The sequence below is a fragment of the Carcharhinus amblyrhynchos genome, chromosome 8 (assembly GCF_965287045.1).
Source record: "Carcharhinus amblyrhynchos chromosome 8, sCarAmb.v2.hapA, whole genome shotgun sequence".
Lineage (NCBI taxonomy): Eukaryota > Metazoa > Chordata > Chondrichthyes > Carcharhiniformes > Carcharhinidae > Carcharhinus > Carcharhinus amblyrhynchos.
In genome coordinates this window covers 125,550,155-125,576,912 of record NC_137331.1, presented here as the reverse complement: position 1 = coordinate 125,576,912, position 26,758 = coordinate 125,550,155, and the positions used below count along the sequence as shown (strand labels likewise).

Here is a 26,758-nt window from a genome sequence, read left to right as displayed (position 1 = left end):
CCGTTCTAAACCGCCTCCCCCTTATCTTGAGGCTGTGCCCCCTAGTCCTACTGTCTTTTTTGAGCGGGAAGAGTCTCTCCACCTCTATCCTATCCATCCCATTCATCATCTTATACGTCTCAATGAGATCTCCCCTCATTCTTCTAAACTCTAACGAGTACAAGCCTAGTTTATTCAGCCTCTCCTCATAGCTCAATCCCCTCAACTCCGGTATCAGCCTAGTAAACCTCCTCTGCACTCCCTCCAGGGCCAAAATATCCTTGCGCAGGTGCGGCGCCCAAAACTGCACACAGTACTCCAGCTGCGGCCTCACCAATGCCCTATACAGCTGCAGCAAGACCTCCCTACTTTTATATTCAATCCCCCTCGCTATGAAGGCCAGCATCCCATTCGCCTTCCTGACCACCTGCTGCACCTGCAAGCTGGGTTTTTGCGACTCATGCACAAGGACCCCGAGGTCCCTCTGCACCGTCGCCTGCTGCAGTTTTTCGCCACGTAAGTAATAGTCCTTCCTACCATTCTTCCTACCAAAGTGGACCACCTCACACTTGCCAACATTAAATTCCATTTGCCATTTCCTGGCCCATTCACCCAGCCTATCTAGATCCTTCTGCAGACTCTCCACACCCTCTGCACAATTTGCCTTTCCCCCAATCTTGGTGTCATCAGCAAATTTCGACACCCTGCACTCGGTTCCCTCCTCCAGATCATCTATATAAATGGTAAATAGCTGAGGCCCCAGCACCGACCCCTGGGGCACTCCACTAGTCACCAACCGCCAATCCGAATAGCACCCATTGACCCCCACTCTCTGCCTCCTATTTGACAACCAATCCTCTATCCACGCTAACACCCTACCCCCAACTCCATGTCCCCTGACCTTCTGCAATAGCCTCTTGTGAGGTACCTTGTCAAACGCCTTCTGAAAATCCAGAAAGACCACATCCACCGGCTCTCCTCTATCCACTGCCCTAGACGCATCCTCATAGAACTCCAGTAAATTTGTCAGACACGACTTCCCTTTAATGAAACCGTGTTGCGTCTGCCCTATCAAGCAATTCCCTTCAAGATGCCTCGCAATTTCCTCCTTAATGACAGATTCTAACATTTTACCTACCACAGACGTTAAACTAACCGGCCTATAATTCCCCGCCTTTTGCCTGGCACCCTTCTTAAACAACGGCGTAACATTAGCCGTTTTCCAATCTTCCGGCACTTCCCCGGAATCCAGCGACGTCTGGAAAATAACCACCAAGGCATCCACTATAACCTCCGCCATTTCTTTCAGAACCCTCGGATGCATTCCATCCGGTCCTGGGGACTTGTCCACAATCAGCCCCCTCCAGTCTGTCGAGCACCACCTCTCTAGTAACAGTAATGTCATTAAGACCCTCCAGTCCTACCACCTTTCCATCGCTAACACCCGGCAAATTATTCACGTCCTCCTCCGTGAAGACAGAAACAAAAAAGTTATTCAAGACCTTAGCCATTTCCCCATCCCCTACCACTAGGTCCCCTTTCTCATCCTCTAAAGGACCAACGTTCACCCTAGCCAGCCTCTTCCTTTTTATATATTTATAAAAAGTTTGATACAACCCTTGGATGACATGACTGTGACAGTCTTCCATGGAGTTGAAGATCATCCTTCTCCTGACAATCTTTCCCTGGGAGCTTCAAGGGAGCATCAAGTTCCTTGGAATGTCCTAAGCTCTTCTCTTCTAGTCCCAGTGGTTGACGTTCTTCTTCCTTGGATCTGTCTTTTGTTGAAAAGTTGTTTTCTCTGCAATCCAATCATAGAAATCACAGAATCATAGAAATCCTACAGTGCAGAAGGAGGCCATTCAGCCCATTAGTCTGCACCGGGCACAATCCCACCCAGGCCCTACCCCCCTATCCCTCTAACCTACTCATCTCAGGACTCGAAGAGGCAACTTTTTCTTAGCATGGCCAATCAACTAAACCCGCACATCTTTGGACTGAAACCATCATCCTGAAACCTGCATTTTGCTTCTTGGCAGTGATGCTAAATATTCTGCAGATGATTTGATTTCATTCATTCTCACATGTATCGGTATGCAGTAAAAAGTTTTGATTCTTGCACACTATGCAAAACATATCATTGATAGAATACAGAGGAGAGAAGGAAAGAAGGTACAGAATATAGTGTTGCAGTTACAGATAGAGTGTAGAGCAAGAAAAGATTTAAAGAAAATATTATCAGACATTATAATGCTGGCCCTGACTTTCAGTTTTTCCTGTTTTTTCTCAGTTAAATCCAAATATAGTTACTGCTTTAAAAAATAGCCTGCTTTTTAAAATTACAGCAATTCAAATGGCACAAATAGCAGTTTCTTACCAATGAATTGATGGTTTTGCTGAGCTGTGCCTCTCTTTGTTGTGGCTGGTTACCTCAATGTTTCCAGTGAGGTGCCTGCCTCAACACTGTGTCTGCTGCTCAAGACATGAAGATGCCGGCGTTGGACTGGGGTGGGCACAGTAAGAAGTCTCACAACACCAGATTAAAGTCCAACAGGTTTATTTGGAATCATGAGCTTTTGGAGTGCTGCTCCTTCATCAGGTGAGTAGAGAGGATGTCCAAGAAGATCACACATATTGACACCCACTCAGCTGAGGAAGGAGCAGTGCTCCGAAAGCTTGTGATTCCAAATAAATCTGTTGGACTTTAACCTGATGTTGTGATACTTCTTACTCTGCTGCTCAAAGTCATCCGTTAATCTATTCCCAGAAGGTCTGTTTGGTCTCTTGTTCTCTCTTCTTCTCTGAGGATATCTCAGCTGCCACCATTTTGTTGCTTTTTCCCGCTCTTTTTCCTCAGCACGCGACCGCACGATCGTTCTCGCTCACGCGCATCCCCCTCCTGCCCGCCCTTGCAGCGCAAATATCCCAAAGATGTGCAGGTTAGCTGGACAGGCCATGCTAAATTGTGTACCCCCAATTGTGTACCCCCATGACCGGGATCTTGGGTTCGTGTCACCCCCATGACTCGCCTGGGCTCACTAACTGTCCTGTCTGGAGACAATACACATCTCTTTAACATATGCTTAACCCTCTCTCCACTCACAATGTCTGTACCTCGGAGACTGTAAAGACTTGCATTCTAACCATTATCTTGTAAATTGGGTTTGTGTCTTTATATGCCCTGATTGTGAACAGAACTCTCACTTACCTGATGAAGGAGCAGTGTTCCGAAAGCTAGTGGCTTTTGCTGCCAAATAAACCTGTTGGACTTTAGACTGGTGTTGTGAGACATCTCCACATCATGCTATATTGACTGTAGTATCAGGGGGATTAGCAGGGTAAGTACATGGTGTTATGGGGATAGGGCCCTGGGTGGGACTGTACTCGGTGCAGACTCGATGGGCTGAATGGCCTCCTCCAACATTGACGGTTTCCCGCCAACTGCATGGTCCGCACCTGCGCAGTTCTGATCCTAGCACAATCCGCACCTGCGCAGTTCTGATTCCGGTACAACCCGCACCTGCGCAGTTCTGAGCCCAGTACAATCCGCACCTGCGCAGTTGTGCCTGCCACTGCGGACCTAGCACATGCGCAGTCCTGTCTCTCGCTTTACAATCTGCACATGCGCATTTCTGCAACCCTGGCGCACGCGCACCCACCACTGCCGCAGGCCCGCGCATGCGCAGACGTGGGATGTCCGGAACCTAACGGTGGAGGTTCAGCGCATGCGCCCCTAGCAGTCCCTGGCCCCGGCGGGAGAGGCCGAGGCCGAGGCCGGGAAGCACACTGAGCATCGAGGCCTCAGCCCAGGAGCTCCGAGACTAAGGGAGCAGGAGCTCTCTACATCAGAGAAAGGCAGAGTATTACCTGGACAGGAGACCCCTCCCCTCAGAGTGAGGAGACCCCCCCCTCAGAGTGAGGAGACCCCCCCCCCTCAGAGTGAGGAGACCCCCCCCCCTCAGAGTGAGGAGACCCCCCCCCCTCAGAGTGAGGAGACCCCCCCCCCTCAGAGTGAGGAGACACCCCCCCCTCAGAGTGAGGAGACCACCCCCTCCGAGTGAGGAGACCACCCCCTCCGAGTGAGGAGACCCCCCCCCTCAGAGTGAGGAGACCCCCCCCTCAGAGTGAGGAGACCCCCCCCTCAGAGTGAGGAGACCCCCCCCCTCAGAGTGAGGAGACCCCCCCCTCAGAGTGAGGAGACCCCCCCCTCAGAGTGAGGAGACCCCCCCCTCAGAGTGAGGAGACCCCCCCCTCAGAGTGAGGAGACCCCCCCCTCAGAGTGAGGAGACCGTCCCCCCCCCCCCCCCCCGGTGAGAAGTGTGTGTCCTGGGATCTGTCTGGAGCTCAGTGCCAGCTCTCGGTGATGACAGTCCACCTGGTGTGTCTGAAAGAAGATTTAAGCTGATTCTACCTGAAGCTGCTTTGTCAGATTCTCTTCCTCAGTGTGGTAAATTCCTCGCCAGCATCCAGAAGCATTTACCAGAGGATTTGTTTTTGTGCTGAGGGAATATGGATTGAAGGTGGAGCGAATTCTGTCTGCCAGTTTCCCCCATCGTCCTGACAGCAATTTATTCATCAATGCACCCATTGAAGCTTGAAAGCTGGAATCTGACTGGAGCAAGGATTGGATCTCAGCAGGGACACTCTGCAGTGTGTGTTGGACACCCTGTTTAATTTCTCCATACATGGGCCATACCCGCACTGAGATATTATCCCCCTCCCCCGCAAGGAAACGGAATTTCAGATGGTGTGGGGAAAACATCTCTCTCTGGGGTGTTAACCCCTTCCAAAATATGCAGAAAATGAAGTTGGGAGAGAGAGTAAATGTCACCGCAACAGGGGTTTAACAAGTTTATGGCAACTGTGAAACATTCTAGCATCAGGCTATAGGATTGAAAATATTTTTCGTCTGAGGATGTTTATCCAGTACTGTTAGTATTTCTTCCACATTCTGCTCCAGTTTACAAGGTTGTACCTGCTCAGTCGCTGCTGGAAGTGCGGATGGTTTGAGTTGAGTTTGCTCTTGATTGTTACTGAGTTTTATTGATCCTCTTTGGATTTCTGTTTGCATCGGGATTTAAGCTTCATGCGAGGCTGAGTTGATGCCTTTTTGCTGCCGCTATCATATGCCGCCTGTCTTGTGACTGGGGACAGTTAGCTTCAAACAGTACAGGAGCTGAGAATCACCACTCCAAACCTGTCAGTGTTTGTGTGTGTTTCATACCTATCTGCGTTTGAGACAAAACAGTTTGATATTTTAAATCAGAGTGATTTCCATGACAGTATCTGTATCAGATCTTTATTTTGTTTGTGTGTCCTCTTCGCACTCTCTCTCTGCTGCCCAGTCATTACCATGCGTTTGACTTCGCTGATACTGCTCTTCCGCCCTGCTCTGCCCCTCATCCTGGGGCTATCCTTGGGCTGCAGCCTGAGTTTGCTGCGTGTCTCCTGGACTCAGGGAGATGGGGACGAATCGTGCATGGATGCAGGGGACAGCAGGGGTCTGCCCCATGACAGCAGGCACCTGGAACCAGGATCAGACACCAGAGACTTCAGTGACAACAAGGAGTATGAGCCCAGGATTGTGCCTTATTACAAGGATCCCAACAAACCACACAAGAAGGTGCTGAGGTAAGGATTTAACATAGAAATGCATTTTGGGGAACTTTAATAGCAAGTGTATTTGGCGTATTGGTAAGAAGGCATATGGTGTGTTAGCTTTTATTGGTAGAGGGATTGAATTTAGGAGCAATGAGATCATGTTGCAACTGTACAAAACTCTGGTGCGGCCGCATTTGGAGTATTGTGTACGGTTTTGTTTGCCGCGTTATAGGAAGGATGTGGAAGCATTGGAAAGGGTGCAGAGGAGGTTTACCAGGATGTTGCCTGGAATGGTGGGAAGGTCTTATGAGGAAAGGCTGAGGGACTTGAGGCTGTTTTTGTTAGAGAGAAGAAGGTTTAGAGGTGACTTAATAGAGGCATATAAGATGATCAGAGGATTAGATAGGGTGGATAGTGAGAGCCTTTTTCCTCAGATGGAGATGGCTAGCATGAGGGGACATAGCTTTAAATTGAGGGGTGATAGATACAGGACAGACGTCAGAGGTAGGTGCTTTGCTCAGAGTAGTAAGGGCGTGGAATGCCCTGCCTGCAGCAGTCATGGATTTGCCAACATGAGCATTTAAATGGTCATTGGATAAACATATGGATGATATTGGAATAGTGTAGGTTAGATGGGCTTCAGATTGGTTTCACAGGTCGGCGCAACTTCGAGGGCCGAAGGGCCTGTACTGCACTGTAATGTTCTATGTTCTATTTAATTTATTCTCCAAAGGTGAGGCTTTCTTAATTTAGTTATTCTCCCCAGCCCTGCCACTCTTATTGGCCAGGATGTGGAGTTGCCGGCATTAGACTGGGGTGGGCACAGTAAGAAGTCTCACAAAACTAGGTTAAAGTAAACAGGTTTATTTGGAAGCCTTGATTGCCTGTAAAGACTCAAATTCTAACCATTCTTCACATTTCAATCTGTAATTAGCTTGTAATTGTGTCTTTGCATGTATATGTCCGTATTTCTGAACCCAAGTCTCCACTCACCTGATGAAGGAGCAGTGCCCCAAAAGCTCGTGATTCCAAATCAACCCATTGGATTTTAACCTGGTGCTGTGAGACTTCTTACTCTCATTGGGTCCATTGTGTACTTGTTGCTCTGCAAGGTCTAGCCCAAGTGCCCATTTTCCACGTGGAAATTCTGGCAGAGAATGGAGACAAGTTATTCACCTGCAGAAGGCACAAGCAATCTGGCTGATTTGCCTGACATTCAAACAGGTACGTTCCTGTGCAGGTACACCCCTGATTGCAATCAAACTGAGATGTGTAGGTTAGAGGGATTAATGGGTAAATATGTAGGGATATGGGGGTAGGGCCTGGGTAGGATTGTGGATGGTCTCGCTGGGCCGAATGGCCTCTTTCTGTACTAAAGAGTTTCTATGATTTCTATGAAGATTAGGAGCGTTGGTTAATTACTCAATCAGTGAGGGAAACAGCTGTCTTCCAGTACATAATCCAGCCTGCAGCCCAGGGACCGTACGTGGCCATCAGGGTTCTGAGTGCAGCCCACGAGACATTTTGTGGACCGTTGTCTGTGTTCAGGGTTGCCACATTTCACTGATTTATACCCATATAGTCTTTTCCCTACTGGTGTGACTGAAGTGATTTGTATGTACAGTAAGGGCCAGTGAGGTATGTGCTGATTGCTCACAATATTGACTGTGAGAACTGTTGCGCTCCCTCTGTGTCCAAAGTGTCAATATTCCTTCAGTTTTTACTGTTTGAAGTTGGTGACAGTTCTAGTAATGTATAAATAATGAAGCATTTTCTATAACTCGTTATGAATTATTCAGCATGTATTAAATATATTTAATTTTATTCGTGGGGTCATAGTTGAGTGAACAAGCCTGCTTTCAATCTTGCAGCGACTGAGATGGAGGGCTGTTCATTTGACCCACTCATTAGCTCAGTGATGGGAAGTCTCAGCTAATGGCAGTCATGGGTTAGTGAGTGATCTGCTGCCTCTGACTCAGCAGGACATGGGGTTTGTCCAGTACTGCTTCAGTATTAAACCCAGCCTCTGGCCTGCCCCTGCAATGGGCATAAATGATCTCAAGGCCATTGGAAAGAGCAGAGGAATTCTCCTGGATCTCTTGGCCAACATTTATTCTCCAACCAACAGCATAAAACAGTTCTAACGGAATAGAATCAGAGAGCGGTTACAGCACAGAAAAAGACCATTTGGTCCATCGGGTTCGTGCAGGTTGAAAAAGAGAAAATAACAAACTAACCACTCATTTTAATCCCACTTTGCAGCACTGGCTCCATACCCCTGCAGGTTACAGCTTTTAAGATCAGATCTGAGGACCTTTTCCATGAGTTAAGCATTTCAACCTCAAACACCAACTTGGACAGTGAATTTCAGACACCCAGTGCCGTTTGGGTGGAAAAGCTTTTCTCCGAATCTTTCTACCAATCACTTTAAATCTGTGCCCCCCGTAACTGATTCCTCAGCTTAGGGAAACGAGTCTACCCTGTCTAGGCCCCTCGTGATTTTATACACCTCAATTAGGTCACCTCTTGGCCTCCTCCATTGTAAGGAAAATAATCCTAGCCTATCCAATCACTCCTCGTAGCCATAATTTTCAAGTCCTGGCAACATTCTTGTGAATCTCCTTTGTTCTCTCTCCAGAGCAAATATGTTCTTCCTGTAATATGACCAACACTGTACACAAAGCTCCAGCTGTGGCCTAACCTGCATTTTATACAGTCTCATGATTACATTTCTGCCTTTGTATTCAATACCTCACCCGATAAAGGAAAACATTCCATATGCTTTCTTGACTACCTTGTCCACCTGTCCTGCCACCTTCAGGGACCTGTGGACATTAACTCCAAGGTCTCTCACCTATTTCCATATTTTGTGTGTTCCCTTGCTTTGTTTGTACTCCCCAAATGTATTACCTCGCACTTTTCCAGATTGAATTTTATTTGCTACTTCCCTGCCCACTCACCAAACCATTGATATCACTCTGAGTTCACAGCTTTCGCCTTCACTATCAACTACACGGCCAATTTCTGTGTCATCTACAAATTCCCAATCACATTTAAGTCTAAGTCATTAATATATACAACAAACAGCAAGGACCCCAACACTGAACTCTGTGAAATCCACTGGAAACCATTTTCCATTTGCAAAAACATCCATCAGCCATTACCCTTTGTTCCCTGTCACTCAGCCAATTTTAGATCCAACCTGTCACCTTCCCCTGTATCCGAGATCTCACTTTTCTCACCAGTCTGCCATGTGGCACCTGGTCAAATGCCTAACTGAAATCAATAAAAAGAGTTCCAAGAAAAGTCATATTGAACTTGAAACAGTAACTCTTGTATCTCTCTCCACAGAGGCTGCCAGACCTGCTGTGGTTTTCCAGCCCTTTTTGTTATAGTTTTTAAATTTGCAGCATTAGCAGAGTTTTATCAGTTTTTCTGCTGGTTATCACTTTGCTGTAGGTGAGAGTTTGCTTTGAGTAGAATGGCAGCTGCAGTTGCTGAATTTGTTTACCTCTCAGCTGGGTGAGCAGCTCTGTAATCTGCTGTAATGATTCTCATGATGTGGATATACCGGCGTTGGTTTGGGGTAAACACAGTAAAAAGTCTGACAACACCAGGTTTAAGTTTGGTTGGACTTAAACCTGGTGTTGTCAGACTTTTTACTGTAATGATTCTCAGCAAAAGAGACACAGAAAGCTCCGATTCCTGATTGTATTGCAGCACCCGCTCTCAGACCGCACACAGGCCTAGTCAGCTTCAGGCAAGTTGAGGACTGGGACCTTAACCAGGCTCCGCGAGGTGATGAATCCTGCAGGGACCTGGGCTTATTGTAAAACACCAGAGTGCTCATGTCACTTCTATTTCTCCAGGGCCTTTTTCAGCCTCAGCATCACAGAATGATGCAGTCCAAAAGTGGCCATTCAGCAGCCCACCAGGACTGTGGAGAGGCTGAATAGACTGGGACTTTTTTCTCTGGAGTGTAGGAGGCTGAGGGGTGACCTTATAGAGGTCTATAAAATAATGAGGGGCACAGATCAGCTAGACAGTCAATATCTTTTCCCAAAGGTAGGAGAGTCTACCACTAGAGGGCATAGGTTTAAGGTGAGAGGGGAGAGATACAAAAATGTCCAGAGGCAATATTTTCACACAGAGGGTGGTGAGTGTCTGGAACAAGCTGCCAGAGGTAATAGTAGAGGCGGGTACAATTTTGTCTTTTAAAAAGCATTTAGACGGTTACATGGGTAAGATGGAAACAGAAAGATGTTGTCCAAATGCAGGCAATTGGGACTAGCTTAATGGTTTAAAAGAAAGGGCAGCATGGACAAGTTGGCCTGAAGGGCCTGCTTCCGTGCTGTAACCCTCTATAACTCTATGTTTGTGTTCTTTGAGCGTTATCCAATTAATTCCACTCCCCAGTGCTTTTTGAATATTTTCCATTCGAGTAGTTACACAACTCTTTCTTGAAAGTTAGAATTGGACCTGTTTCCACCGTGTTTACAAACTGTGATTTCAAATTCACTGCAACTGCCTGGGTAAGGAGGGAAAGTTTCCTCATTGCCATTGGCTCATTTGTCAATTCTCTGTGAGTATTACTGACCCTCGTGTCACCAGCCTCTCCTCTTCAAAACGCTGTAATTTTGAAAGCTCTGAAATCTTCCCTTAAGTTTCTCTGCTCCAAGGAGAGCAGAGCAGGTCCAGCCACTGTTTTATTCTTTCAGGAGACTGTGGGCGTTGTTGGCAAGGCCAGTATATGTTGCCCATCTCTAATTCTCCATCTGTACTCTCTCCATGTAACAGAAGTGCTGCATCCCAGTTACCACTCTAATAAATCTCTGCTGCACCTTCTCCAAAACCTTGACATTCTTCCTAAAGTGTGATTCCCAGAACAGAGAAAATTACGGCACAGGAACAGGCCCTTCAGCCCTCCAAGCCTATACCAACCATGCTGCCTAACTTAACTAAAACCCCCTAACCTTCCAGGGACCATATCTCTCTATTCCCATCCTATTTGTGTACTTGTCAAGACGCCCTTTAAAGACTACCGTATCTGCTTCCACTACCTCCCCCTGGCAACAAGTTCCAGGCACCCACTCCTCTCTGTGTAAAAATTCTGTCCCATATAGCTCCTTTAAACCTTGCCCCTCACATATTAAACCTATGCCCCCTAGTAATTCTCTTCCACCCTGGGAAAAAGCTTAAGCACATAAGAAATAGGAGGAGGAGTAGGCCATCTAGCCCTTCAGTAAGATCATGGCTGATCTGAAGTGGATCAGTTCCACTTTCCCGCTTTCTCCCCATAACCCTTAATTCCCCTGTCTATCAGAAACCTATCTACCCGCGACTTAAATATATTTAGCGAGGTAGCCTCCACCACTTCAACGGGCAGAGAATTCCAGAGATTCACCACCCTTGGAGTGAAGAAGTTCATAGAACATAGAACACTACAGCACAGAACAGGCCCTTCGGCCCACGATGTTGCGCCGACCGGTTAAAAAACAATGACCCACTAACCTAAACCAATCCCTTTTTGTCCATAAACCTATCCACGGATCTCTTAAACGCCCCCAAACTAGGCGTGTTTACAACTGCAGCAGGCAGGGCATTCCAATCCCTCACCACCCTCTGGGTAAAGAACCTACCCCTGACATCCGTCCTATAACTACCCCTCCTTAATTTAAAGCCATGCCCCCTCGTGCTAGCTTTCTCCATCCGAGGAAAAAGGCTATCACTATCCACCCTATCTAAACCTCTAATCATCTTATATGTTTCAATAAGATCCCCTCTTAGCCGCCTTCTTTCTAGTGAAAACAACCCCAAATCCCTCAGTCTCTCCTCATAGGACCTCCCCTCCATACCAGGCAACATCCTGGTAAACCTTCTCTGCACCCTCTCCAAAGCCTCCACATCCTTCCTGTAATGTGGGGACCAGAACTGCACACAGTACTCCAAGTGCGGCCGCACCAGAGTTGTGTACAGTTGCAACATGACGCTGCGACTCCTAAATTCAATCCCCTACCAATAAACGCCAAGACACCGTATGCCTTCTTAACAACCTTATCTACTTGAGTCCCTACTTTCAGGGATCTATGTACACATACACCTAGATCCCTCTGTTCATCCTCACTATTCAAAGTCCTCCCGTTAGCCCTATACTCGACATATCTGTTATTCCTACCAAAGTGAATTACCTCACACTTCTCCGCATTAAACTCCATCAGCTACCTCTCGGCCCAGCTCTGCAACCTGTCTAAGTCTCCCTGCAAACTATGACACCCTTCCTCACAATCTACCACACCTCCGACTTTGGTGTCATCAGCAAATTTACTAATCCACCCAACTATACCCTCATCCAGATCATTAATAAAAATTACAAACAGCAGTGGCCCCAAAACAGATCCCTGAGGCACACCACTCGTAACCGAACTCCATGACGAATATTTACCATCAACCACCACCCTCTGTCTCCTATCTGCTAGCCAATTCCTGATCCAATTTCCTAGATTACCCTCAATCCCATACATCTGCATTTTCTGCAGAAGCCTACCATGGTGAACCTTATCAAACGCCTTACTAAAGTCCATATATACCACGTCAACTGCCTTACCCCCATCCACCTCTTTGGTCACTTTCTCAAAAAACTCAATAAGGTTAGTAAGGCATGACCTACCCGCTACAAAACCATGCTGACTATCTCCAATCAATTCATTACTCTCCAAATAACTATAAATCCTATCCCTAATTTTTCTAAAACCTTGCCCACAACAGAAGTAATGCTCACCGGTCTATAATTCCCGGGGAAGTCTCTGTTCCCCTTCTTAAACAATGGAGTTGAGTTGGAGTTGGAGTTCCTCCTCAACTCTGATCTAAACTGCACCCCCCTCTCCCCCTTATCTTGAGGCTGTGCCCTCTAGTCCTGCTATCCTTTCTAAGCAGGAAGAATCTCTCTACCTCTACCCTATCCATCCCCTTCATTATCTTATACGTCTCTATAAGATCCCCCCTCATCCTTCTAAACTCCAACAAGTACAGATAGCTTCTGACTATCCATTTTGTCCATGCCTCTCATAATCTTGTAGACTTCTATCAGGTCTCCCCTCAATCTCTGTTGCTTCAGTGAGAACAAACCAAGTTTCTCCAACCTCTCCTCATAGCTAATGCCCTCCATACCAGGCAACATCTTGGTAAATCTTTTCTGTACCCTCTCTAAAACCTCCACACTCTTCTGGTAGTGTGGCGACCAGAATTGAACACTATATTCCAAGTGCGGCCTAACTAAGGTTCTATAAAGCTGCAACATGACTTGCCAATTTTTAAACTCAATACCCCGGTCGCCGCTCTTACGCAAGGATATTTTGGCCTTGGAGGGAGTGCAGAGGAGCTTTACTAGGCTGATACCGGAGTTGAGGGGTTGAACTATGAGGAGAGGCTGAATAAACTAGGCTTGTACTCGTTAGAGTTTAGAAGAATGAGGGGAGATCTCATTGAGACATATAAGATGATGAATGGGATGGATAGGATAGAGGTGGAGAGACTCTTCCCGCTCAGAAAGGACAGTAGGACTAGAGGGCACAGCCTCAAGATAAAGGGGGGGGGGTGGTTTAGAACGGAGTTGAGGAGGAACTTCTTCACTCAAAGGGTGGTGAATCTCTGGAATTCTCTGCCCGTTGAGGTGGTGGAGGCTGCCTCGCTAAATATTTTTAAGACGCGGGTCGATAGGTTTTTGATAGGCAAGGGCATTAAGGGTTATGGGGAGAGGGCGGGAATGTGGAACTGAGACACGACAGATCAGCCATGATCTTATTGAATGGCGGGGCAGGCTCGAGGGGCTAGATGGCCTACTCCTGCTCCTATTTCTTATGTTCTTATGAAGGCAAGCATGCCGTGTGCCTTCTTGACTACCTTCTCCACCTGTCTTGCCACTTTCAGTGACCTGTGTACCTGTACACCCAGATCCCTTTGCCTATCAATATTCTTTGTGTTCTGCCATTTACTGTATATTTCCTATCTGTATTAGACCTTCCAAAATGCATTATCTCACATTTGTCCAGATTAAACTCCATCTGCCATCTCTCTGCCCAAGTCTCCAACTGATCTATATCCTGCTGTATCCTCTGATGGTCCTCATCGCTATCCACAAATCCACCAACCTTTGTGTTGTCCGCAAACTAACTAATCAATCCAGTTACATTTTCCTCCAAATCATTTATATATATATTACAAACGTCAAAGGTCCCAGCACTGATCCCTGACTAACACCACTTGTTACAGCCCTCCATTCAGAAATGCACCCTTCCACTGCAACCCTCTGTCTTCTTTGACCGAGTAAAAAGTCTCACAACACCAGGTTAAAGTCCAACAGGTTTATTTGGTAGCAAAATCCACTAGCTTTCGGAGCGCTGCTCCTTCATCAGGTGAGTGGGAGTTGTGTTCACAAACAGGGCATATAAAGACACAAACTCAATTTACAGAATAATGGTTGGAATGTGAGTCTTTACAGGTAATCAAGTCTTTGTGAACACAACTCCTACTTACCTGATGAAGGAGCAGCACTTCGAAAGCTAGCGGCTTTTGCTACCACATAAACCTGTTGGACTTTAACCTGGTGTTGTGAGACTTCTTACTGTGTTTACCCCAGTCCAACACCAGCATCTCCACATCATGACTTCTTTGACCGAGCCAGTCCTGTATCCACCTTGCCAGCTCACCTCTGATCCCATGCGACTTCACCTTCTGCACCAGTCTGCCATGAGGGAGGTTGTCAAAGGCCTTACTGAAGTCCATGTAGACAACATTTACTGCCCTACCCTCATCAATCATCTTCATCACTTCCTCGAAAAACTCGATCAAGTTAATGAGACACAACCTCCCTTTCACAAAACCATGTTGCCTCTCACTAATACGTCTGCTTATTTCCAAGTGGGAATAAATCCTGTCTGGAAGAATCCTCTCCAATAATTTCCGTCCCACTGTAAGACTCACCGACCTGTAATTACCTGGATTATTCTTGCTACCCTTCTTAAACAAAGGAACAACATTGACTATTCTCCAGTCTTCTGAGACCTTCCCTGTAACCAGTGAGGATACAAAGATTTTAGCAAGTTAGAAGATTTTACAATGTCAGCAAGTGTGACGTTATTCACTTTGGCAGGAATAATAGTAGGAGGGATTACTATTTAAAGGGCGAAAAGCTACAGCATGCCACGGTGCAGAGGGACCTGGGGGTCCTTATGCATGAGTCGCAAAAACCCAGTCTGCAGATGCAGCAGGTGATCAAGAAGGCGAATGGAATGCTAGCCTTCATAAGCGAGGGGGATAGAATATAAAAGTAGGGAGGTCTTGCTGCAACTGTACAGGGTACTGGTGAGGCCGCAGCTGGAGTACTGTGTGCAGTTTTGGTCGCCGCACTTGCGCAAGGATATTTTGGCCTTCGAGGGAGTGCAGAGGAGGTTCACTAGGCTGATACCGGAGATGAGGGGGTTGGACTACGAAGAGAGGCTGAATAGACTGGGTCTGTACTCGTTGGAGTTTAGAAGGATGAGGGGGGATCTTGTAGAGACGTATAAGATAATGAAAGGGATGGATAGGGTAGAGGTAGAGAGATTCTTCCCGCTCAGAAAGGACAGCAGGACTAGAGGGCACAGCCTCAAGATAAGGGGGGAGCAGTTTAGAACGGAGTTGAGGAGGAACTTCTTCACTCGTTGAAGTGGTGGAGGCTACCTCACTAAATATATTTAAGACACGGGTAGATAGGTTTTTGGTAGGCAAGGGAATTAAGGGTTATGGGGAGAAAGCGGGAAAATGGAACTGAGCCACTTCAGATCAGCCATGGTCTTATTGAATGGCGGGGCAGGGCTCGAAGGGCTAGATGGCCTACTCCTGCTCCTATTTCTTATGTTCTTAAAGATTTCTGTCAAGGCCCCAGCAATTTCCTCTCTTGCTTCTCTCAGTATTCTGGAGTATATGCCATTGGCCCTGGAGACTTGTCTATCTTAATGTTTCTTAAGAACCCCAATACCAACTCCTTTTTGATCTCAACATGACTCAAACTATCTACATGTCTTTTCCCAGACACCTCATCCACCATGGTGAACGCTGACGCAAAGTATTCATTTAATACCTTGCCCATTTCCTCTGGCTCCACACATAAATTCCCTCCCTTGTCCTTGAGTGGACCAACCTTCTCCTTGGCTACCCTCTTGCTCTTTATATATGTATAAAAAGCCTTGGGATTTTCCTTAATCCTGCGGGCCAATGCTTTTTCATGACCCCTTTTAGCCCTTCTTATTCTTTGTGTAAGTTTCTTTCCACTTTCCTTGTATTCCACACTTGCATCGTGTGTTCCCAGTCTCTTAGCTTTGACAAATGGTTCTTTTTCCTCTTTGAATATGCTCACAATATCTCTCATGAATTGGACAGTCTCCAGCAGAGACCTCTCCAGTGTTATTTCAGGTTTAGTGTCACCTCTTTGTGTTTGTACAGTCAGCTTCTGAAACCAAGGATTCTTTATGTTTTTGTCCAGTAACATTATCAGTGTTTCTCACGTCAGCGAAGTACTTATGAAGTGTGGTCACTATGTAATATAGCAGCCAACTTTTGCACAGTAAGATCCCACAAACAACAACGAGACAATGACAGTTTGGCCTCAAAAACAGCGAGTGCTGCAACAACTTGTTAGCAATGTGCTGGTTTATTGTTTCTTGATTTTCAGAAGGCGTTTGATAAGGTGCCTCACAAGAGGTTATTACAGAAGGTCAGGGGGCATGGAGTTGGGGGTAGGGTGTTAGTGTGGATAGGGGATTGGCTGTCAAATAGGAGGCAGAGAGTGGGGGTCAGTGGGTGCTATTCAGATTGGCGGTTGGTGACTAGTGGAGTGCCCCAGGGATCGGTGCTGGGGCCTCAGCTATTTACCATTTATATAGATGATCTGGAGAAGGGAACCGAGTGTATGGTGTCGAAATTTGCTGATGACACCAAGATTGGTGGAACGGCAAATTGTGCGGAGGCTGTGGAGAGTCTGCAGAAGGATCTAGGTAGGCTGGGCGAATGGGCCAGGAACTGGCAAATGGAATTTAATGTTGGCAAATGTGAAGTTGTCCACTTTGGTAGGAATAATAGTAGGAAGGACTATTGCTTACATGGTGAAAAACTGCAGCATGCGACGGTGCAGAGGGACCGCGGGGTCCTTGTGCATGAGTCGCAAAAACCCAGCCTGCAGGTGCAGCAGGTGGTCAGGAAGGCGAATGGGATGCTGGCCTTCATAGCGAGGGGGATTTAATATAAAAGTAGGGAGGCCTTGCTGCAGCTGCATAGGGCACTGGTGAGGCCGCAGCTGGAGTACTGTGCGCAGTTTTGGTCGCCGCACTTACGCAAGGATATTTTGGCCTTGGAGGGAGTGCAGAGGAGGTTTACTAGGCTGATACCGGAGTTGAGGGGGTTGAACTATGTGGAGAGGCTGAATAAACTAGGCTTGTACTCGTTATAGTTTAGAAGAATGAGGGGAGATCTCATTGAGACATATAAGATGGTGAATGGGATGGATAGGATAGAGGTGGAGAGGCTCTTCCCGCTCAGAAAGGACAGTAGGACTAGGGGGCACAGCCTCAAGATAAAGGGGGGGGGGTGGTTTAGAACGGAGTTGAGGAGGAACTTCTTCACTCAAAGGGTGGTGAATCTCTGGAATTCTCTGCCCGTTGAAGTGGTGGAGGCTACCTCGCTAAATATATTTAAGACGCGGGTTGATAGGTTTTTGATAGGCAAGGGGATTAAGGGTTATGGGGAGAGGGCGGGACTGTGGAACTGAGACAAGACAGATCAGCCATGATCTTATTGAATGGCGGGGCAGGCTCGAGGGGCTAGATGGCCTACTCCTGCTCCTATTTCTTATGTTCTTTATGTTCTTAAACTAAAGTCACAAGTGAAGCAGTTATGGGAGCAACTTGATCCCTTTGTGGCATTGGCCATTCTCCAGGAAAGAGCAAAAGTAAGATTTGCATTTCTGTAGCACCTTTCGCCACCTCAGGACATCCCAAAGCCAATGTAGCACTTTCGTAATGTAGATCATCAGGCAGCCAGTTTGTACACAGCAAGATCCCACATATAACAGTGTGCTCACATATGTTTTCTGGGGTGATATTGATTGTGACATAAACGTTGGCCAGTACGTCAAGGTGAACCCCGTTCTCACTCTCCTGCCACACTTCTTTTGTAAGAAAAAAGCGCTATGTGATCTTTGACAGTCACCTGAGCTGTCAGGTACTGGTATGTTCAGAAGAGGAGGGCAGATGTTACTGAGGGAGGGAAAAGAAGTTCAAACACAAGTGCTAATGCCTGAGGCTGTTTGTTTTCCCTCCACCAGGACACGTTACATTCATACGGAGCTGGGAATCCGCGATCAACTATTTGTTGGTATCCTGACGTCTAAGGCTACTCTGAACTCATTGGCTGTCTCTGTTAATCGGACAGTGGCCCACCATTTCAGCAGGCTGACTTACTTCACTGGATTTCGTAATACCAAGTTCCCACACGGGATGCAGATAGTCTCTCACGGAGATGACCGGCCAGTGTGGCTGATGTACCGGACCATCCAGTACATCTACGAACATTTCGGCAATGAGTACGACTGGTTCTACCTGGCGCAGGACAACACGTACACAGAGGCCGAACGCATCAAGTCTCTCGTTTCTCACCTCAGCATTGACGAGGACCTGTACCTGGGCCGAGCAGAAGAGTTCATCGGTGGTGACCCAGACTCCCGGTACTGCCACGGTGGCTATGGCTACGTGATGTCACGGAGTGTCCTTGTCAAGCTTCAGCGGTATCTGGACAACTGTCGCAACGACATCCTGAGTGTCCGAGCGGACGAGTGGCTGGGCCGCTGCATCATCGACTATATCGGCATCAGCTGTGTTGATAAACACAAGGTCAGTGTCCCCTCCCCTGCCATAGACAACTGCTTCTTTATCCAGACAGTGGTGAGAATATGCAGCTAGCGACCACAGGGAATGGTCAGGTCAGAGAGATTTAGGGGAAAAGCTACATAAGGACGTGATGGAGAGGCACTTCACACACAGGACAAATGTGGAACTCTCCCAAGAGCAGCAGATTCTTACTCTATCGTTACCTCTGCTGTTGTGTTTTAGTCTGTTTGTAAACACTATATCTCAGAAATTAATAGATGAATTTGAACAAAACTTAGTGCAAAGATATGGTGTGGCTCGTGGGCAGCACGGTGGCACTGTGGTTCGCACTGCTGCCTCACAGCGCCAGGATTCCCGGCTTTGGTCACTGTCTGTGTGGAGTTCTACCTGTGTCTGTGTGGATTTCCTCCAGGTGTTCTAGTTTCCTCCCGCAGTCCAAAAATGTGTGGGTTAGGTGGATTGGCCAGGCTAAATTGCCCCTTAGTGTCAGGGGGACTGACAGGGTAAATGCATGGTGTTATAGTGATAGGATCTGGGTGGGTTTGTGGTCGGTTCAGACACAATGGGCTGAATGGCCCCCTTCTGTACTGTAGGATTCTATGGCTGAAGATGCAGGTGTGGAACTGGATCCTGGAATTCTTTTAAGAATCTGTTAAAATTGGGAGATAGATCAAATTGACTTTTTAAGCAGTGTGTCAGCTGCTGTGGTGCAATATGTCACAGCTATCAGAAAGTGAGCAGTTTTCACTGCAGGTTGTTGGATGTAGATAGACCTGAAGCTTCCTCAGTGAGATAAGAACACTTCATCAAAAGGTTTCTTCTTTCAGCTTTGTAGTTGTACAGCCAGGCAGGGAAAGGCCTCAAGGAAGAGCTTTGTGTTGTTAATATTGAGTTAGCATGGCGTTGGGGAGGAATGTGCTCTACTGAGTGCCCATTTCACCTCTTTCAGATTTGCAATCAGTAAAGTTTTGCTCAATGAGGGCACGAAAAGATAGAGATAGAAGTCACAGAATCCCTACAGTACAGAGGGAGGCCATTCGGCCCATCAAGTCTGCACTGACAACAGTCCCACCCAGGCCCTATCCCATAACTCCTCATACTTATGCTCCTAGTCCCCCTATAGGTGACACAAAGGTTGGTGGATTTGTGGATAGCGATGAGGACCATCAGAGGATACAGCAGGATATAGATCAGCTGGAGACTTGGGCAGAGGGATGCAGATGGAGTTTAATCCGGACAAATGTGAGGTAATGCATTTTGGAAGGTCTAATACAGATAGGAAATACATAGTAAATGGCAGAACCCTAAAGAGTATTGATAGGCAGAGGGATCTGGGTGTACAGGTACACAGGTCACCAAAAGTGGCAATGCAGGTGGAGAAGGTAGTCAAGAGGGCATATGGCATGCTTGCCTTCATACATACAGCATGCATACATACAGCATGCTTGCCTTCATCGCCCGGGTCATTGAGTTTAAAAATTGGCAAATCATGTTGCAGCTTTATAGAACCTTAGTTTGGCTGCACTTGGAAGATAGTGTTCAATTCTGGCCATCACACTACCAGAAGGATGTGGAGGCTTTGGAGAGGGTACAGAAAAGATTTGCCTGGTATGGAGGGCATTAGCTATGAGGAGAAGTTGGAGTAACTTGATTTGTTCTCACTGGAACAACGGAGATTAAGGGGTGACCTGATAGAAGTCTACAAGATTATGGGAGGCATGGACAGAGTGGATAGTCAGAAGCTTTTTCCCAGGGTGGAAGAGTCAGTTATCAGGAAGTGTGGGTTTAAGGTGTGAGGGGCAAGGTTTAAAGGAGATGGATGAGGCAAGTTTTTTAACACAGAGGGTGGTGGGTGCCTGGAACTAGCTGTTGGGGGAGGTAGTGGAAGCAGATATGATAGTGACTTTTAAGGGGTGTCTTGATAAATACATGAATAGGTTGGGAATAGAGGGATATGGTCCCTGGGAGGGTAGGGGGTTTTAGTAAAGTTGGGCAGCATTGTCGGTGCAGGCTTGGAGGGTCGAAGGGCCTGTTCCTCTGCTGTAATTTTCTTTGTTCTTTGTCATTAAGGGGCAATTTAGCATGGCCAATCCACTAACCTGCACGTCTTTAGTGTGTGGGAGGAAACCGGAGCATGCGGCAGAAACCCACGCAGACATGGGGAGAATGTACAGACTCCACATAGACAGTGACCCAACCTCGGAATTGAACTCGGTTCCCTGTGCTAGCCACCGTGCCACCATAGATAGATGTGAAGCCAAGGAGTGTGGATGTAGTTAAGATATGGACCAGTCATGGTCTTACTGAATGACAGAAAGGGCTCAAGAGGCTTAAGGCCTCCTGTTCCTGGTCTTGAAAAAAAAATATTGGTGGGGGTAGTTGAAGAGGGAGAAGGCTGGTGTGGAGCAGAAACGGCAGCACTGAATGGCTGGGTTGAATGACCTGTTTCTGTGTTATAAATCCTATGGTTCCAGTTGAAATGGAGATGAGAATTTTGTTCGCTGAGGGCGTGAGAGAGGTCAGATTGGACGGAAGCAACATTGGTAACAGGAAGTGGAAAATCAGCGATATTAGAAGGCAGATGAAATAAAGGCAAGCACCAAATAAGATCAGAAGGCGGGATTATGTCAAAAAAATGAAGTTAAAGGCAGTCTGTGAATACACAGTGCTTGCAATAAGATAGGTGATTTGAAGGTGCAGTTTTAGAGGTAAATGGTTATGGGGATGTGGCTACAGGGAGACCAGAACCTGGACCTGAACATTCAGAGATATTCGTCATTTAGGATGTATAGACATTTGTTAATAAAGGATCAATACAGTAGAGAAAGAGAATCTGAAGTCAAAGAGTCACAGTGTAGGATCAGTTTGGATGCAGCTATGAAGCAGAAACGAGCACAAACATTGGTGGGAATTGTTTAGAGGCTAGTCATAGAATCATACGGTGCAGAAGAGGCCCTTCGGCCCATCGAGTCCACACTGACACATTAAATTGTAATGGCAATCTTGGGCATGGTAGAATCTGTCGAATTTTGAAAGATGCATCCACTGGGCCAAATGGCCTACTCCTGTTCCTGTTTCCGATGCTGCTGTGTTCTTCCCCAGGGAATGTTGGATGCAGGGTGATTGAATATTTTTAAGACTGAGGCATCGTATCCACTGGAGTTTGGAAGATTGAGGTGACTTGATTAAGATCCTGAAGGTTATTGACGGGGTAGATGTGAAGAGGATGTTGCCCCTTGTGGGAGAGTCTAGAACACAGGGTCACTGTTTAAAATAAGGGGTTATTCATTTAAGAAAGAGTGAGGGATATTTTCTCGGAGAGTGTTGTGTCTCTGGAACTCTCTTCATGAAATGTCAGTGGAAGCTGAACCCTTGAATATTTTTAAGGCAGAATGCGATAAATTCTCGATTAACAAGGAGGTGAAAGGTTATGGAGGTAGGCAGGATTGTGGAGTGGAGATTACAATTAAATCAGCCGCAATCTTATTGAATGGTGGCACAGGCTTGAGGGGCAGAATAGCCTACTCCTCCTCTTGATTTGGATGTTTGTACGTCTGTACGTTACATGTCAGCAGCTCCTGGGGTGGTCCATCCCCATCCTTCATACATGAATGTATATTGTGCCAGCAGGGAAGGTTGAAGGTGAGTCCAGTGTGCTTCTTGCCTGGTGTGCGTGTGTCAGCAACAGTTCATGGTGATCTTACTGTCTGCTCACTGGAACCCAGGAAACTCGGCCAGTCACAAAGAATTGTTTACAGAGTGACCTCAGGCCAAACCAAAACACTTTCACAGCCAATAAAATATATCTTGAAATGTACACACTGTTCTCAATCAACGACCCTCCATTGTAGGGTCAGAAGTGGGAATATTCGCCAATGATTGCACGATGTTCAGCATCATTCGCCACTCCTCAGATACTAAAGCAGTTGTCCTCCAAATTCGGCAAGATCTGGACATCAGATCCAGGCTTGGGCTGACAAATGGCAAGTAACATTTGTGCCACACAAGTGCCAGGCAATGACCACCTCCAACAAGAGAGAATCTAACCATCACCTGTTGACATTCAACGGCATTATCATTGCTGAATCCCTCACTGTCAACAACCTGGGGGATACAATTGACCAGAAACTGAATTAGACTAGCCATATAAATGCTGCGGCTACCAGAGCAGATCAAAGGTTAGGAATCCTACAGTGAATAATTCACCTCCTGACTCCCCAAAGCCTGTCCACCACCTATGGTTAAGTGTGTGAAGGAATACCCTCTTGCCTGGATGGGTGCAGTTCCAACAACACTCAAGTAGCTTGACACCATCCAGGACAAAGCAGCCTGCTTGATTGCTACCCCTTCCACTGACGAACAGTGATAGCAGTGTGTACGATCTACAAGATGCACTGCAACAGCTTACCAAGATTCTTTAGACAGCACCTTCCAAACCCCCACGTCTACTTCGATTTAGAAGGACAAGAACAACAGACACTTGGAAACAGCACCACCTGGAGGTTCCCCTCCAAGTCACTCACCATCCTGGCTTGGAAATATATCGCCGTTTCTTCAGTGTCACTGGATCAAAATCCTGGAACTCCCTCCCTAACAGCACTGTGGGTGTACCTACCCCTCAGGGACTGCAGCAATTCAGTAAGGCGGTTCACCCCCCCCAACTTTCTCGAGGGCCAGTAGGGATCGGCAATAAATGCTGGCCCTGTAAAATTAATTTTTGTAAAATGATGGCACTTTGCCATTTGCTTAGTGCAGCTCTGGGAGAATCGAGCTGGATTCAGTGCTGATTCTCTGGCATGGAACTGCTTCATCTGCCCCATTGAGATTGACCAATATCCATCTGGATTGAATGTGGGGGTTGTGGTGAGTATGGGGTAGGGCCCTATCCGATGGTGCTGGGAATGGTGCTAGCTAACGTTCAGGTAATCCAGTTTGAGTAGATTCCTGCCCTGGGCGGATGGTGTGTTAGCGACTCACACCAGCTGAGTTCCATTCTGGACAGACTGTGCCATCTTAGTTGGTCTTTCAAAAGGAGCAGGAGAGCAAGGTGTTGCAATTACTTTCTGTTTCCCTAAAGAAATAACAAAATAACAGCCAGGGCCTTTTTTTACGACTATTCCTAGTGACTCTTGACCCCCCCATGAATAGAGATTTCCATCGTGTTCAGGATAGGGCAGGTTTGAGATGGCCTCCAGTGGTGAATAGCTCACTGATGTAACGTTCCAGGTCCCCAGGTGAAGAGTGGCCACTTGGCCAAGGAGGGAGATGGTCAGAGATCAGCGTTGTTGTATCTCCAGTGAGAATCTGTGCCTTTGGGAAAGGAGGACAATGACTGGGTAATAAAGCCGGCAGCAGAGAGACGGGCACTGAGTGTTCATTACCGGGAAGTGGTTTTAACAGAAGGCATTAATTTGAATGTTTCTTTAGTTCCTGTCTTGTACTCTGAATGTAATGAGTAGCAGATGGTAATTTTTACACAGAGCAGGGCCTGTTGTTGTAACCCACTGAGCATGTTTCTTTGATTAGATTGGATGTATTTTTAAAAATACCAAGTGGTTTGATAACCCCAGCAAGCTGTGGCAGAGTTTTAATTGGGGATCCTTCATTTACAATCCTTTCTATGTCTTTGCTGAGAATGTGAGCAGGCTGAGGGTTCAGTGCGTTCTGATTTTGCCCCCAGCTCTGTCACTTTGTCACTGTTATGAAATTACATCAAAATTACAACATGAACCCAGGTCTTCCAGCCTACCCAGGCTGTGTTGATGTTGTTCCTCCACACAAGCTGTATCCTCATCCCATGTATCTGCCCTGTTTGCAAATCCTGTATTCTTTCACCCATAAATGTCAGGTATATTCCCTATCTGATTCCCTAACCCCGGGGTTCATTCCAAGGCTTCACAGTCAAAATATTACAGAATGGTTGAAAGCTAAAGTCGACAATACTCTTTGTGAGTGTTACTCTTCACTGAACACGATGGCACAGTGGTTAGCACTGTTTCCTCGCAGCGCCAGGGATCTGGGTTCAATTCCTGGCTTGGGTCACTGTCTGTGCAGAGCCTGCATATTCTCCCCATGAGTGTGTGGGTTTCCTCTGGTGCTGTGGTTTCCTCCCACAGTCTGAAAGACATGCTGGTGAGGTGCATTGGCCATACTAAATTGTCCCTTAGTGTACCTGAACAGCCACCGGAGTGTGGCGACTAGGGGATTTTCACAGTAACTTCACCGTAGTGTAAATGTAAGCCTACTTGGGGCACTAATAAATAAACTTGAAACATAAACTCATGAAGCACAGGTTTCCAGGATGGCAGATCTCGCTGTGAGCAGACCTTTACACTCAGAAAGATCACAGAGCAGAACCTGCAAAAACCACTTATCAAATTCACCGATCTCAAAAAGACTTTTGACAGGATCCATGGACAATTGCACTGATGCACCCAAAGACGTCCCAGAGTGGTACATTAGTGTCTTCCAAGCCTTATCTTGCCACCCTAGCTGCTGCCTTAAGACCAGTACTGGCACCCGGGATTCCTCCAAGCAGATGGGCGGGCTTGGAGAGGTGTTGGAGGAGGATGGGGCGGCCATTGTATTCAAAGCTACAGGCAGCTCGGAAAGCATGGTGAAGGAAGGTTTCACACAGGATGTTATTGTAATCTTGATAAGAGACATTCCAGTGTGGGTGGCAGAGTCAGAAACCTGAAGTGAAGGTTTCCAATGTGGAGCCACAGGAAACTGGAGATGGATTGGGGAGGTGACATACGTTGAAGGATCAGAGGGTCGGTGCTGAGGGAGTGCCACACTGTCAGTCAGTGCTGAGGGAGTGCCACACTGTCAGAGGGTCAGTACTGAGGGAGTGCCGCACTGTCAGAGGGCTGGTGCTGAGGGAGTGCCGCACTGTCAGGGCTGGTGCTGAGGGAGTGCCGCACTGTCAGAGGGCCAGTGCTGAGGGAGTGCCGCACTGTCAGAGGGCCAGTGCTGAGGGAGTGCCGCACTGTCAGAGGGCCAGTGCTGAGGGAGTGCCGCACTGTCAGAGGGCCAGTGCTGAGGGAGTGCCGCACTGTCAGAGGGCCAGTGCTGAGGGAGTGCCGCACTGTCAGAGGGCCAGTGCTGAGGGAGTGCCGCGCTGTCAGAGGGCCAGTGCTGAGGGAGTGCCGCGCTGTCAGAGGGCCAGTGCTGAGGGAGTGCCGCGCTGTCAGAGGGCCAGTGCTGAGGGAGTGCCGCGCTGTCAGAGGGCCAGTGCTGAGGGAGTGCCGCGCTGTCAGAGGGCCAGTGCTGAGGGAGTGCCGCGCTGTCAGAGGGCCAGTGCTGAGGGAGTGCCGCGCTGTCAGAGGGCCAGTGCTGAGGGAGTGCCGCGCTGTCAGAGGGCCAGTGCTGAGGGAGTGCCGCGCTGTCAGAGGGCCAGTGCTGAGGGAGTGCCGCGCTGTCAGAGGGCCAGTGCTGAGGGAGTGCCGCGCTGTCAGAGGGCCAGTGCTGAGGGAGTGCCGCGCTGTCAGAGGGCCAGTGCTGAGGGAGTGCCGCGCTGTCAGAGGGCCAGTGCTGAGGGAGTGCCGCGCTGTCAGAGGGCCAGTGCTGAGGGAGTGCCGCGCTGTCAGAGGGCCAGTGCTGAGGGAGTGCCGCGCTGTCAGAGGGCCAGTGCTGAGGGAGTGCCGCGCTGTCAGAGGGCCAGTGCTGAGGGAGTGCCGCGCTGTCAGAGGGCCAGTGCTGAGGGAGTGCCGCGCTGTCAGAGGGCCAGTGCTGAGGGAGTGCCGCGCTGTCAGAGGGCCAGTGCTGAGGGAGTGCCGCGCTGTCAGAGGGCCAGTGCTGAGGGAGTGCCGCGCTGTCAGAGGGCCAGTGCTGAGGGAGTGCCGCGCTGTCAGAGGGCCAGTGCTGAGGGAGTGCCGCGCTGTCAGAGGGCCAGTGCTGAGGGAGTGCCGCGCTGTCAGAGGGCCAGTGCTGAGGGAGTGCCGCGCTGTCAGAGGGCCAGTGCTGAGGGAGTGCCGCGCTGTCAGAGGGCCAGTGCTGAGGGAGCGCCGCGCTGTCAGAGGGCCAGTGCTGAGGGAGCGCCGCGCTGTCAGAGGGCCAGTGCTGAGGGAGCGCCGCGCTGTCAGAGGGCCAGTGCTGAGGGAGCGCCGCGCTGTCAGAGGGCCAGTGCTGAGGGAGCGCCGCACTGTCAGAGGGTCAGTGCTGAGGGGGTGCCGCCTTTCAGATAAAATGCTGAACCGAGTCTCTATCTGCTCTGTCCAGCTGATCAGAGTTTCAAAGAGCAGTGTCAGCTCGGCCAATAA

General features: G+C 48.0%; 1 protein-coding gene across 1 annotated transcript in view; it reads left to right on the top strand.

Annotated features, from left to right (window-relative positions):
* Window positions 1-4,289: 4,289 nt before the first annotated feature.
* Window positions 4,290-26,758, top strand: part of LOC145346904 (chondroitin sulfate glucuronyltransferase-like) — a 50,903-nt gene continuing 28,434 nt past the window's right edge. Inside the window, exons 1-2 of the mRNA XM_080194780.1 lie at window positions 4,290-5,610; window positions 17,936-18,500. Coding sequence (XP_080050906.1) covers window positions 5,333-5,610; window positions 17,936-18,500 — 843 coding nt within the window. The 5' untranslated portion in view covers window positions 4,290-5,332. The remainder of the gene's footprint in view (window positions 5,611-17,935; window positions 18,501-26,758) is intronic.